This window comes from Colletes gigas, unplaced genomic scaffold (assembly GCF_013123115.1).
Source record: "Colletes gigas isolate AHSC1104 unplaced genomic scaffold, ASM1312311v1 Colletes_gigas_Sc00038, whole genome shotgun sequence".
Classification (NCBI taxonomy): Eukaryota; Metazoa; Arthropoda; class Insecta; order Hymenoptera; family Colletidae; genus Colletes; species Colletes gigas.
In genome coordinates, this window is record NW_025106667.1 from 1,787,722 (window position 1) to 1,802,523 (window position 14,802).

At 35.2% G+C, this 14,802-nt stretch overlaps 2 protein-coding genes across 12 annotated transcripts; one reads left to right on the plus strand and one right to left on the minus strand.

Annotated features, from left to right (window-relative positions):
• Positions 1 to 709: 709 nt before the first annotated feature.
• LOC122402668 (serine/threonine-protein kinase PRP4 homolog) lies at positions 710 to 9,386 on the plus strand. Of its 11 annotated transcripts, none has more exons than XR_006259538.1 (16): positions 710 to 828; positions 1,355 to 1,525; positions 1,599 to 1,845; positions 1,916 to 2,397; positions 2,638 to 3,316; positions 3,389 to 3,739; positions 3,809 to 3,894; positions 3,966 to 4,112; positions 4,194 to 4,347; positions 4,754 to 5,006; positions 5,590 to 5,828; positions 5,983 to 6,637; positions 6,739 to 6,881; positions 7,891 to 7,964; positions 8,439 to 8,660; positions 8,817 to 9,386. XR_006259538.1 is itself a non-coding variant. In XM_043405650.1 (12 exons), exons 1-12 carry the CDS (start codon positions 824 to 826, stop codon positions 6,181 to 6,183), a joined length of 3,015 nt encoding a protein of 1,004 aa, XP_043261585.1. In that variant the 5' UTR covers positions 710 to 823; the 3' UTR covers positions 6,184 to 6,731. The 11 variants fall into 11 exon arrangements, 1 of the variants encoding a protein (XP_043261585.1); XR_006259541.1 differs by having other exon boundaries at positions 5,983 to 6,228; positions 6,346 to 6,637; positions 8,439 to 9,386; XR_006259539.1 differs by having other exon boundaries at positions 5,983 to 6,183; positions 6,346 to 6,637; positions 8,439 to 9,386.
• On the minus strand, positions 9,386 to 13,926 carry LOC122402670 (inositol monophosphatase 1-like). Its single transcript, XM_043405651.1, has 6 exons — positions 13,044 to 13,926; positions 11,672 to 11,805; positions 9,988 to 10,247; positions 9,809 to 9,914; positions 9,590 to 9,741; positions 9,386 to 9,514 (listed from the first exon to the last, which is right to left on the minus strand). The coding sequence occupies exons 1-6, from the start codon at positions 13,104 to 13,106 to the stop codon at positions 9,408 to 9,410; spliced, it is 822 nt and encodes a 273-aa protein (XP_043261586.1). The 5' UTR covers positions 13,107 to 13,926; the 3' UTR covers positions 9,386 to 9,407.
• Between the last annotated feature and the right edge of the window lie 876 nt (positions 13,927 to 14,802).

A 14,802-nucleotide genomic window follows, 5' to 3' on the forward strand; every position in this document is an offset into this window, starting at 1 on the left:
TCCATTAATAAAGATCTTCTGTGATCAACGATCGTTGGTCGAAGAAGAAACGAACGAAAGTTTCAGGTATACGAATCGACCGGTCACCTTATGGACTTTGATCATCCAATCAGTCTGACTGCCATACCGAGTTATTTTTTAAATAATTAAGGATTTTCGGTGGAGTTGTCAATGAGATACTTACATCCTTACGTATTTTAATAATCATAATCGATTGATGCTCAATTCTGGACCGTACAGCTTTAATTCCGTTAAAAAATAATAAAATTTCTGTAATTTCATTCTCTGTCTCACTTCCTTTTCTGTTAATTTCTAAATCTGTTGGTAACGTTGCGAGTGACACGGAAATGGTAACGGGCCGAAAAAATACATTAGGTGAAAGGTTTACTCTCGTGGTTACGTATTATAATTTTCTGTATGTTAGAATCTGATCTAAAATATCTTTGTAGAAAATATTTTTGTTAGAAAACTTACGTCTTAAACGTTGAAGTGTAGAGGCTTAACTTCTTTCCTACTGGTTTTTCATGCACCGATTACACATTTACTCTAACATCGTACGCGTAAAATCATCCGTACGAAGCTTATGGTGGATCGAAGGTAACTAAACTAAGAACACGTAAGTACAGTTTCATGAAGCACGAGAATACAGAAACCGGAAGCAACCCTTCGGTATCGATAGCTCGAGGTCTTACCGTGATATCTCGAAATAACACGATCGAACATACAAGATGGCGGCCCATTAAAGAGTTCATATATACGTGTAGTTGTTTTGTGCAGTGAATCTGTAGTTTTTTTCTTAACAATAAATTAACCAAGTATAATCATGGGGTAAGTCGTGAATTTCAACGAACGTAATTATGCTGGTTGAGAAACCATCGTTTTCGATGTATAAAAAGATACGTAAGATATGTAGTCTGTTTACATCGCATATACTTACGTGATCTTCTGTTTATTTTCGGAATTAATTTTCCACACCTTTAAGAAATTCTTTTTCATTTGACATTACGTAAGATAGCTTGATGGATTTCGAGAAAAAAGCTATTTTTCTTACACTATCATTTTTGGTACGAATCCATTGAAATAAAGTAACCTAGTTTTTGTGTCTTACAACATTCATATTTCGCAACAGTCTTCACTTAATTTCACTGGATTGAATTTTGCTAAATATTATATCGTATGGATCACATTTAAATTAATAATTAATTAAAAGAATATTAGCAGTACGCTTCAAGAAATTGTACAAAGTTTCTAACGTATGAATTAATTTATCGGATGGAATTTTATGTTTGATCTTATGTTTGAATATACATTAATTATGTCTTATCGCATAATTAATTTTTATATTACGTTTCAGTACGTCAGATCTAGAATGTTTAGAATCTAAGAGAGACACTGTCGGTGTAGATTCTGAATCCGACATGTTGAACGACCAAAGAAAGAAGAAGAAAAGAAAGCATAAGCATCACAAACACAAGAAAGATAAATTAATTGAAAGAGAAGATGGAAAGATAGAACGACAAGAACGGTACGTGCAATGTATATGTTATTAACGTTTTAATGTTGAGATAAAAAAATATTATCGAACGCGATCATTTTAGAAAAAGGCACAAGAAGCATAAGAAACCTAAGAAAGAAAGAGAGGTAGAAAATGGATCGTTGGAAGAGAAACCATCACGGCCGATTCAAAAGGACGTCGGTGTAAACGGGAAAGTAAAAAATTCGTTATTAGAAGTGGTTTCTACGGAAGAAAGCGAAGATGAAAAATTAATAGATTTAGATTCGGACGAAGTGGACTGTACAATTATTGAAGATGATATCGATCTTGAAGAGTTAATGAAACAAAAGGTATTATTCTTTATTCGAAAGTTTTACACGTAAATAAAAGAAAGCTTTTAATAATATTTTAATAATGCAGGAGCGGTTGCAAGCGTGTTTAGTACAATACCTCTCGGATGAATCTGAAAAGGAGGACAAAGAACCGGAACAAGATGAAGTAAAAGCTACAGAAACGCCTGATATTATACTTGTAGAAGACGATAGCGAAAATGACAATATACCCCCTAAAAAACGGGCCAGAAGTAAATCTGGCAGTAGGGAACGCAAAAAAATAACAAAACCTGAAAGACGCGTTGTAGTGGATATGAGCAGAGATCGACGAAGTCGAGACGAACATAAAGACAAACGAAGAGATTCGGACAGGAGACGGGAAGATAAAGTACGTACTAAAGAAGAATTAAGAAGGGACGATAACAGGAGAGATGAGAGGCAAGCGCGAAAAACAAACGATAGGCATAGAGAAGATCCCCGAAAAGAAGATAATAAAAGAAGATCGGAAGATGATAAACGTAAAGATTCTATCAAAAGAGACGAGTCGCGTAAAAGAGAACAAGATAGACGGTATGTGGAGTAAAATATTTAAATTTTTAATGCAATATATTTAAATGTTCCATGTAATAGCTGGTAGTGTAAAGAAAGAAATTTGAAGAAATTAGTTGAGAGTGATTGGTAGGCGAATTAAATAAAAAACTAAAACTATTAGTGATAATTAGTAATATAAAAGTATTTTTCATATTTGTATGCAAATTCGAATAGATTGTGTAGAGGAGTAGAAGCAAAATAAACAATATTTGATCGTAGGGAAGAAGATCGTCGACGTGATGCAGATCATCATAACAATTCCAGACCCCGTAATGATTACAAATCGCTAGATAAATCCGATAAAGTTCCTGCATCGAGACGTGATAGTCGCGATCGATTAGGAAGCCGAGAACGACAAAGCAGTCGAGATCGTCATGCCAGTAAGGATCGACCGGCTAGTCGCGATCGTCGTAGCCGTGATAGACCATCGAGTAGAGACCGACATAGCCGTGATAAAAGAGACAGCAGAGAGCGTCACAATAGCCGTGATCGACACAGAGATGGTCGAAGTAGTCGTGATCGTAATGATATACGAGATCGCCGAGATAGTAGAAATCGCGAAAGGATTCGTGAACGTTCAAGGAGTACAAGAAGATCTCGAAGCCCTGTTAGAAGTAGATTAGACAGAGATCGTAACGATCGGTATAAAAGTTCGAGGTCGTTGTCTCGAAGTCGTAGGGACAGAGACAAACATACCAGAGACCACGATAGAGATCGAGAAAAAAATGGGAAAAGGGAACGCAGCGATAAATACAAAGATTCATTGTCGGAAGGGCTGAAAGTAGAACATTCGGAAAGTTCAAGCGAGGAAGATATCAAAGATATCGATATTGAAGAAGAGGAAGACGAAGAAGCAATTATAGAACATAGAAGGAAACAAAGAGAAGAACTTCTTAAAGTATGTTGTTGATTCTACGATAATAATCATTTTTTAACGTTACGGAATAATAAAAATATTTTTGTTATGCAGAGGTTAGGTGGACCAAACGAAGACTCAAATATGTCTGGTGATATAAACACCGTTCCCGCTACTCCGCCTTCGGAAAGCCATTCAAACGTATCGCAAAAATCAATAGAAATCCCGTCTAATAATAATGAATCCACCTCGGAAAGTCATACACCACCGCTGCCCGAGAAACCAAAGTCACCGCAACCAGTTAAAAAGAGAAAATCTAGATTTGAAGATGCACCGCCGGAAGATATCGAGAAAATTGATGACATCAAACCAACAGAAAAGATCAAACAAGAGGAGAAGCAAAATGCAAAAAAATCAAACGAATGGGATATGTTTGCAGAAGCGGATAATATTGGCGATTTTAATGTACGTTTCTAACTAATGTTTGTTTCTATAGGTTTTAAGTTTATTTTAAATACTACTATTTTGTTGCAGAGTCCCACTGTCGAAGGTAAGCGACAAGGTGGGCCAGATAATCCAAGTTTAACGGATAATTGGGACGACGCCGAAGGATATTACCGGTAAACTATCTTTTTCTTTATGCTTTTTCCACACCATTATATTTCGATTATAAATTTCATTGTATTTTTAGGGTGCGAGTAGGCGAAACGTTAGACTCACGATACGTCGTTTACGGATACACAGGTCAAGGTGTATTTAGTAACGTTGTAAGAGCTAGAGACAGTGCTAGAGGCAATTTGGACGTTGCTGTAAAAATAATAAGGAACAATGAAATAATGTAATTATTCGAAATGTCTTGTTTCATACTGTACAATGGAAATCTACGATCTATAACATTCATCTCTTTTTGCCATTTTAGGCATAGAACGGGCCTTAAGGAATTAGAAATTCTTAGAAAACTGAATGATGCAGATCCAGAAGACAGATTTCATTGTTTACGACTTTTTAGGCATTTTTTTCACAAAAATCATTTATGTATGGTTTTTGAGCCTTTAGCTATGAATTTAAGAGAGGTAACTATTTTTTGTGAATACCTGTATAAAATTAATATTATACAAGGTGAAGTATCGTCCCCTTCCACGAGAAGAAAGCACAACGTGTTTGCATCCCCACTTTTGCTGCAGTCCACCGATGATTTACTGTCACCGTTTTCGACCAGTACCTGCGAGTCAGCGGACTGCAACAGGAGTGGGGATGTAAACACGCTGTGCCTTCTTCTCGTGGAAGAATGGTATATAGTGTCCGGGCCACGATATAGCGAGGTCGTAAACTAATAAACTCTTGAGGTGTAAAGATGAAACGTGTAAACTTTGACACCTGCTCGAGTTTACGACCTCGCTATATGTATCGTGGCCCGGACTATACTTAAGGTATACCACCTGAAGAACTTATCCACTTTTGATCAATAAATTTATTCAGGTTTTAAAAAAGTATGGGAAAGACGTTGGTTTACACGTTAAAGCGGTAAGATCGTATACGCAGCAACTTTTCCTTGCTCTGAAGTTACTAAAACGTGCAAATATTCTGCATGCTGACATCAAACCGGATAACATTCTAGTCAGTGAAAGCAAGCTAGTATTGAAACTGTGCGATTTCGGTTCGGCGTCCCATGCCCACGAGAATGAAATCACACCGTATTTAGTATCAAGATTTTATCGAGCACCCGAAATTAGTAAGTATCGCGTATCTTTATTATCGCATAAAATACGTATTCGTTAGACCGAACTGTATCAATTATCTTGAGTTATATTTATCGGTTCTTTCGACGTATTTTTAAGGTTGTTGTTTGTAAAATTAATTTAAAAACTCAAGGGATTATATACAAACCTCTTCTTACTCAATCGCTCTTCTATTTTAAACCAGCTTCCGATAGCCTTGCACTAAGCATGCCCTTTAAAAACGTGGTGCAATCGTATACATGCTTGATCCGAATAGATAATTTTGTAGTGGCTAGATTATATTAGTAACATATGTATAGTGTAAGTCTTCGACTTCCGCAGTCAGTTCGTTCCAAAGTTATCAAACAATTGTAAGAAACGAGTCTATACATTCTTATACATTTCTTCAAAAATGTACAAACAAACACAACTGCATAACTCGAGGACTCACCGTATATGTATATCTTTTCTATAATAACGGAAACTCTGTGTGACAGCTCCGATATACTGATCAAACCCACATTGGGGAGATCTCCACTGTCATAGAGATTTAGTAACGGTTGTCATACACTGGAAGTTAACATTGCCATTTTCTAGTTCTTGGTATACCGTATGATTTCGGCATTGACATGTGGTCCGTGGGATGCACCATATACGAATTGTACACGGGAAAAATAATGTTCTCGGGCAAAACAAACAACCAAATGTTGAAATTCTTCATGGACCTAAAAGGCAAAATGCCAAATAAACTGATTAGGAAAGGCACGTTCAAGGACCAACATTTTGACACTAACTGCAATTTCCTCTATCATGAAGTTGATAAGGTCACAGAGCGGGTAAGTTGTCTTTTTATTGTTCTTATTCCATCCTTGTTCCTTGCAGTTTGGTAAGTGTCTTAACAATTACGGCGTCAACGACGCGATTCGTAGTCGTTTTTTTTAAAATTCGAGTATGCACGAATCGTAAAATTCTCGACATATGTGGTTGTAGGAGAAAGTTGTAGTGATGTCAACGTTACCTGCCACTCGTGACCTTACCGCCGAGTTAGGTGGAAACTCTTTGCCCCCGGAACAAAATAGAAAAGTTGGACAACTGAAGGATCTTTTGGAGCGAACGTTGATGTTGGACGCGGGAAAGAGAATCACTGTGAACCACGCCCTGGCACATCCCTTTATACAAGAAAAGATCTAGGTAACCCTGTCGGGGGGGTCCTTCCACATCGGAGAATTCATTAACGTAACTTTGCAAAATGTTTGAAATGACACCGCTAACGATTCGTTCGTTGTATACTATAAAACATACTAACATAAGGCGGTGTGTCCTTATATTGACTGTGCCCTGTATCCGTTTTAGCAGAAAGAGGCGGTGCAAAATTTCACGTTTCACTCGCTCCGTCTAAGTAATAACGGAAATACATTTGGAAATATACAAACATACAAGGGAAACAAATTAATTGAATCACACGCATGACGTTGTACTCTATCAATCTGAACTGTATTATTTAACAAATGATAACTATTGCAGGTCAATAGAGTGCAATATTTTTATATTAATTATAACCAATACGAACGATGAATAAACATTGGAGTTCACCGATGCATTTACCAGCGCATAAAACTGACATATTTGTACGGCTCGGAACAATGTAGTGTATCAGGGCGTAAAAAATCTTATTTGCGTGTAAATTTTTTAATACAAGTTTCGCTTAGATTTGGTTTATTTCTTCTCTTTCTCTGTGCACAGCAGCAATAAGTAATAAATCAACGATGACGCTAGAAGAAGAGGCACGCTGAATTACGTGGTAATCGTAAACTATTCCGTGGACGATATGAACTGGGAAAAGTGACCGCCTCTTTCAGCACTGGCCATCGATACTTAGCATAATGGTGGTACATAGTATTTTTCTTTTTCTTCATCTTTCGATTAAAAAAAAAATCAAAAAAAAAAAAAAAAAAAGAAACAAACAAAGAGAAGCGCGAGTTCTTTACGAACAATAATAATATCTCGTATAAATTATTATATCACAAATCATTATTGATAATGCGTTCACGTTCGCGACGAGGGGATCCCGTGTTTGTGAAATTGTGAAACTTATGAATCTGATGATCGTACCGATTCATGAACAGAGTTCGTTCGTTGTTCTTCAGTGCCGACGACGTACGTGCACGGCACTGAAGTTTTAGTAAAACGAGGAGTCTTGTACTAACAGAGAAGAAAACAAATTGTATAGTAAGTAGGTTACTGAAATAAAACGACACATGCTTAACAGAATGAGAAACGAGCCCTGTATTTTATACTTTCAGTCTTTAAGCACGTGCTGCTCGTGCAATTAGAAGCACTTACTGTAGACGTATTTCAATCCATAAATAATATATAAAAAAAGAGAAGAAAAAAAAAAGAAATTGTAATCTGTTTCTTATCCAATGACGAGATATGATGATAGGTAGACAACGTGTGTTTTAGAAACTGCTGTAAAATAAGTCGACATGTTAACACTCATTTTACATCTGACTTTGCATTTATTTAGATATCGATGTAAAGAAATATGAAAAAAATAATAATGTATATATTTGCACCGAGAAATAGACATTACAAATATTTACCAGTGAATGAATATTGTTCATATTACGTATGAACGAAAATTATTTAACACTCGATATTAACATATCAATAGCGATCGTATATTTCTTAGCTTTTAAAATTTATTTTTTTCGTTTTAACAGATATATGTCCTTGGCATACGATCTCGTATCGTAGCTTCGTAAATTTTATTTTTTCCTTTTATTTAATATTTTGTTGTTCATTTAAGTAAGACACAACAGAACGTCAATGCTGTTTGAATGGTTCATGGTATGCATTTTTACCTGGCAATATTGTACGAGATTGCTTATGTTTCAGATCAGTGTTCGATTCAAAGCATCGTTATGCGCGAGTGGACCTTTGTGGGCTTTTAACGCCGATCCCGTTGCAAGGTATTCTTGGGGGACTGCCTTATGGGATATTTAGTATATCCGTTTCTCATTAAACAACCTGTATAGACAATCAGACCCTGCATAATTACATCGTAAACAAACTCAAGTTGTTCCAACGATCATTCTTAGTCTGCTCTCCTTGGGGGAGCAGCAGATCACATTTTCTTCATACGTATTTATAAATCACCATACATCGTTTTCAATACGAAATTACAAAGTTGTATTCATAATGGCAATATAATGGATAAATGTTAGAATTTTATAATCGTATTGGTAGCTTACACGGAGCATTTCGATACTTGAATCTATTTTTTGATCGGTATAAAAATTGAGAAAAATGCTATGTTAAATTTAGATATCAAAGGGGAAATAAATATTTCGGTCACATTTTAATACAGAAATAAAATGAATACATAGAAACTTGGATCAGTTTACAGTTTTCTAATTGGCAATTTGGTAATGTTTCACTTGTAGCCCTCCCTGTGAGGAGGGGAGGCAATGGAAGAGATGATGAAATCAGTTGATGGAAAGCAATGGTGATGAAGGAAAGGAAATTGGGTGAGATCGTCGCAGCTGCTGCAGCGTGACAACTGTATTGAAATGATGCCTATCGCAGAATGGATCGCCGAATATTTAATTAAATTTTTATCAGAAGGAAGGTTTCTCGTAGAATTTCACATTGAAATAAATAAGATCGTAAGTATGTGAACAGGTAAGGTACATGTGCGTGAAAATTTCAAATTACTATATTAAATTTGAAAAATACTTGAGTGCTGCATATACAACATATGTATACAGTCGAAATCTAGGTAATACCAAAGATGACATAATACTAATATCTGTGGCCTTCAGTTTTCAGATCACTAAATGCCAAAATCTTTGAAAATAATTCTAACACACTGAACGAGTTAATAAACGCGAAAAGTACTGTAAAGCGATATGTAAATCAAAATGTGTAACACGGAAATAATGATCAGAATAAATTACACATGTGCATATTGGGAGATAAATAAGTTCATTTCATGTTATATTTTGTTACAGTATCTTGTATCTAGCAATAAAAAGCAAATTACATTTACAGCCATACAATATTCAACCCCGCTGTCGCTATTTAACATCGTTATCAATTTTTGTATCACGAATATGTAATTTGCAGTAAATTTAGATCTATTTATTATACACCTCTTGGACATATTGTCACCTTTGTTTCAAACATTTATGTAAAATATAAGTACATTCTTTAAACACGTGTATTATTTCATTTTATGAACCTTAAGTGCCTGGCGAAATGCAACAAAATTATCGTGGTTTGCATACTACAATCAGAAGAACTACGATTTAACGCAAGAAGAAAAGCTAACTTTTACGTACATTAAACAATTAAATTATTTTTAAGTAATTCAGTTTGCGTTACCTTTTTCTATGTATATTATTTTAAGATTTTCAGTCGTGTTCGGGATAATACTGAACTAATATTTTGGCTAATTCTTGAGCCAAGTCCATCGTCGATGCACACAAAACTCGTCTGTTCATCACATCGAACGGACCGCCTGAAACCAAAGTGCAAGTGTTCGGGAAGAGTGAAGGTACAAGTTAATTACCTTAAAAATAATAAAAGAAATTACCAGCTGGATCTATACACACGCCACCAGCTTCTCTTACGATAAGATCTCCTGCTGCAACATCCCAAGCGTGAATGCCATATTCAAAGGAAACGTCCGCTCCGCCTAGAGCGACCATGCACATATTCAAAGCTGCGGATCCCAAAGCTCGTATTCTGAACAAATCATCAAATACATTGGACTAATAAAAAATTTAAGAAACAAAATAAAATAGAACTTTACCCATGAACTTTTGGGGTAAGATTGTTTGCATTCTCCAATACAATTTTCATTTTTTCAGGATCCCTGCTCGTACCCATTTCCATCATCACAAGAGCCTTACGTAATTCTGGGAAAATAAACAAAAAACATCGGTTAAATTTAAATATCGATCGGAATTGATCCATAAAGATAACGATTACCTGTCGCTTCGGACACTTTAACGGGGTTTCCGTTCAAAAATGCGCCCTCGCCTTTGCAGGCAGTGAACAATTGCTCCAAAATCGGATTATAAACGATTCCGATTTCAGTGGTTTTGTTAATAAGTAACGCAATTGATATGCAAGTGTGCGGTAAACCGTGCACAAAATTCATCGTGCCATCGATCGGATCGATGATCCATGTTGGCGCCTCCGTTAGCTCGATCTTTTTCCCAAGCGAACTCTCTTCCTCGCCAATAAATCTAAAATAATATGTTTTCTCATCGTTAAATTACAGCGAGTCACAGCCAAAATCGTACACCACGTATGAAAATATGTCTCGTTCGAAAAAAGAAGCGTGGTTGCTTTCGAAACAAAATAAGGCAGAAATATTATTCTAAATACATATAACTGTATTTATTGCGCAATAATGACAAAAGATATGAATATTGCTTAACATAAAAAAAAATAAAATTACTATAATACGGCGCGGAAAACATCTCGTAGCTAAAATCGTACGCTATTCCCCTACGGGAATACCCCAAAAAGAAACGTAGAACGTTAAATGAAAAAAAGAGCTCACATTGTTTCAGCTACTGGAAAGCTATCGATACACCTCCCCAATCACCTCACCTAAATATACAATAATATGTCTGCCTTATTTTTTTTCCAAATCATTCCTAAACTTCTTTTTTCGAACGGGTCATATTTTTTATATACGATATATGTACTAGCAATTATAAAATGGAATTAATTAATTTTTTTATTAACAATAAAAAATAATAGTACAAATTTTAATAACATTCTGCTGCCAATATTAAACTCGAAGTATTTTTAAAGCACCAATAAATTCTTTCGATAATCGTGGAACAGTCGAACGGATGGAAAGTTCCATTGAACGGGGCTCTTTGTTGCCTCCTACCCCATATCGCTTGTTTCAAACACACAGCAATGAACTTAAATGGGATAGTAAGTACACATCGAAGGTTTCGACGGGCAAGATCGAATTGCAGTCCATCGGATTCATCGCTCTTTAATCTCCAATCAACAGCAATTCGTTAAGGAAACAAGTTACATTATTTAATATGTAGTGTTTTATCGCTCTAACGACGATAGATTCGATAAATTTTTATATTAAAAAGTTACACCCGACGCGTTTAGATACGATAGATTTCCACACGGTGTAACATATGGTATGACTCATACAATAACACACAATTGTTTAATTATTTTATAAATATATTCCAATCTCAATGCTTTGTAATCGATAATGTTCATTTTCAATTTGAACATCGATCAAAATTAAGGTTATGTAATATGACCGCATGTGAGACGAACATTTCAATATTTTGTTTGAAAATTTAACAAGTGTTGAAATTATCTTCAAGATATGTATTTCATCTTTTAATGATGAAATGTCCGAACAGTTTGCGGCGATAAGACGAAACGTATAACTGTTAGAATTTGGTAGTTATTAAAAGTGGGTTGGCAACACTGGCCAAAAAAAAAAAAAAAAAAGAAAAAGAGACGCTAACAAGACGCTGAAAATGTTCAAGTTCAATTTATCGTTATATCATAATATGTACAATCAGAACTATACTTTGTTTTTCTTTTTGTATAATTAAGAGTTTAATAAAGTTCGGTTGAAACTTAACAATGACTAAATATAATAAGTTGCAAAACATACTTGTGGTCCGGGAATTTCGAAGATATACCATCGACTAATAATTTCTCAACTTTTTGATCCCATTCGGTAACAAGATCGACTTCGCACGATTTTTCCATTGCATTTTTAGGCTGGTTAATTTTTTCCCGAATGATCTGTAAAAGTTACAATTTCATTTAATTATTTTTTTAATTTCATATTTTTTCAACATCCAAATTGTTGCGTATCTTTGTACAACTTTGAAATCAGTATATGCTCTTTAACGCGTTGATTGTTCTGGTGACCGGCGATTCAAACGTGTCTCAAACTTGTTTACAGTTACACTTATTCTAAAAATAAGTGCATCGTTGAATTATTGAATATTTCTATTTTTCACACTATAATACGAACAAATATTGGGGATGTATTCAAACGTGGAACATAACGATATAAATTTAGAAATTTAGATATAATTACTTTTACTCGAGTGCCTAGTTTAACTTGACGATTGAACGTTACAGACAAATATATTTTGTCGGTAAAAGTTAAAAGCAAACGACACATAACAATTTAATAACAAATTTTTTATTTCCACCTGTAATTAAAGAAACACTTCAAATTTTCCATTTTGAGAATTTCAGTTTATTTCATCGAGAAAATAACAATTGTGAAAATATAAATCGTACATGCGTTTCGATATAATTATTAAATAATTTTTGCATATTAACATTATAGGTTATAAATTGTAGTGTAGCGTTGCGAACCTCCGCGATCCAAACACATGGCACTTCTAGGAAGCCGAATAAATGCACGCTTCCTTCTCTACGTAATAGAATTATCTATTCGCTTGAGAAATGCACGACAATCACAAAACTATACATAATTCATAAATAAATCGCGTTGTTAACACGTTGACTAGAGATGCCTTCGTTCTAGTGCGAAAAATAGAAATATTTGATAATTCAATGATACACCTGTTATTTTACAGCATTTCTATTCTATTGTTTTGTTATTTAGAGCTTAACAAATACATATTAGGTTCTTTCACTGTAAACAATTTTGCCGGTCACCAGTGATCACCACACAGCAGTCAACGTGTTAATCATATCGATCGAGTTTACGTTAAAATTTACATCACGTTCAAAGAAACAATCTCAAAAGAATGTTGATATTCGTGACTGAATATCGAGCAAGTAAGTACGGATTGAGATTGCACGAACATGGCACGATGCTACGTAGTTCGAAAAGTACACGAAAACAAAGTACATATTCATACTATAGAAGAACTTGATTGAAATTCGTATTTGCGTGCAAAATCGATAAACGTTGACTCGCTATCAGCCAAGAATAACTTTATACTACAAACACTTTCTCGCTTCTTATCATCGATTTCATCAAAGAAACTGACACTAACCGAGCCAGCTTCTTTCACCAAACTAAGCACCACGGAGTAATAGTTTTCGTTGTCGGAGGACATGATTCACAACTGACGTATTCAAATGAGAGAAAATTTCAGGCTCCCGGGATAACCGACACTACACTGGCAATAACGCCGTGCGTCTCAAGACCTGATCGATGACTCGCTACGCTCGATCTGATCAGCCCGCGTGCGTCCAATGGCAACGCCGTTGCCCGAATACTACCGACACAGCCGACACAGCCGACACTACCGACTAGCTGACGTAACATCTCGTCAGCTGGTTTTAAAAAGGCGGTTCTAACGTAACCCAGTCTTTCGACAAGAGCGACAGTGGCGACCCGGGTCGTAAACATTTTTATTCGTATCGTCGCAGGACGATACCGTTACGAACCAGTCACGAGACGAATCCATGCTTAATATCTTCAATTCATACGACAGATTTTGACATTTCATTTAATAATAAATTAACATACAAGAAGACAAACTGTATTTCCGTTATAATTATTTTTGTCAGTCGTGTGATTGGGAAATTTTCGAATTTCGAACAATAAACGTACGTCCACAGACGAGGTATACGAGTAAGTAGAGAAACTATTCACTGAATCAGTATTGATGGGCAGCCAGCTATAATCTGTGGTAAATGCATGTCAGTTAACTATGGAAGAAATTAAAAAACGCAATTTTACAACGACCATAACCCCTACAATAGCGAATGTATTTCATTGAACTTTATTTCTCAAGTAGAGATCATGAATACCTACAAAAAAATTATCAGTTCACATTTCCACAGGCCGTCATGCAAGTTTATTAAAAATGAAAAACGAATTTTTAAGAAAAATCGACAGACAGGTGTTGAAATTTTTCAGTGAAATTAAAAAATTTCAAATCGTCCCGGAAAAAATATTTTCAGTTGCAGGGGTCAATTACAATCATTTTTGGTCAATACGTATACCCTCGAATTCCTACGCACTTTTGAGAAAAAAATTCATTACCGAAAACATAGTTTCTGGCCAGAAATGCTACCCCGAAATTTCATGCGAATGTTTAAAATGTCATAACTCCTGAACGGATTGAACGATTTTAATGTTTAAAAAAGCAAACTACGCGTATTTTGCTAAGGAATACGAGGCAATTCTAAAAATATTCGAAATGTTGTTCCTTAACTCCGCAAAATGAGAAAAACCCCATAAAAATGACCCAATCTTCAAACGTCCATAACTTCTATAATAGTGAATGTATTCCATTGAAATTTAGTATGCAAGTAGAGCTCATGGGTACCTACAAAAAGGTATTAGACAACTTTTCTATAGGACGTCAAACAAAATTACTAAAAATTAAAAACAAATTTTTCAGAAAAATCGACAGGGGGTAGCTGCTGAAATTTTTCGGCGAAATTGAAAAGTTTCAAATCGTTCTGGAAAAATTATTTTCGATTGCAGGGGTCAATTACAATTATTTTTTGTGAATATACATACCCACGAAATCCTACGCACTTTCGAGAAAAAAATTCGAGAAGGTGTAAAATTTTTGACAAAATTAAAAAATTTTAAATCGTTTTAAAAAAATTATTTTTAGCTGCAGGGGTCGATTATAAGTATTTTTGGTCGATAGACATACCCCCGAAATCTTACGCACTTTCGAGAAAAAAATTCCTAATCGAAAATATAATGTATGGCCAGAAATGTCTGCCCGAATTTTCATGCGAATCTTTAAAACGTCATAACTTCTGAACGGATTGGCCGATTTTAATGTT

Bases quoted from the DNA above. Each gene is read 5' to 3' on its own strand.
- LOC122402668 (XM_043405650.1), top strand. The intron at 3,740-3,808 runs GTACGTTTCTAA...ATTTTGTTGCAG, and splicing joins ATAATATTGGCGATTTTAAT to AGTCCCACTGTCGAAGGTAA. The intron at 3,895-3,965 runs GTAAACTATCTT...TTGTATTTTTAG, and splicing joins GACGCCGAAGGATATTACCG to GGTGCGAGTAGGCGAAACGT.
- LOC122402670 (XM_043405651.1), bottom strand. From the start codon at position 13,106: ATGTCCTCCGACAACGAAAACTATTACTCCGTGGTGCTTAGTTTGGTG. The intron at 9,915-9,987 runs GTAATCGTTATC...TTATTTTCCCAG, and splicing joins TAAAGTGTCCGAAGCGACAG to AATTACGTAAGGCTCTTGTG. The intron at 9,742-9,808 runs GTAAAGTTCTAT...TGATTTGTTCAG, and splicing joins CTTACCCCAAAAGTTCATGG to AATACGAGCTTTGGGATCCG.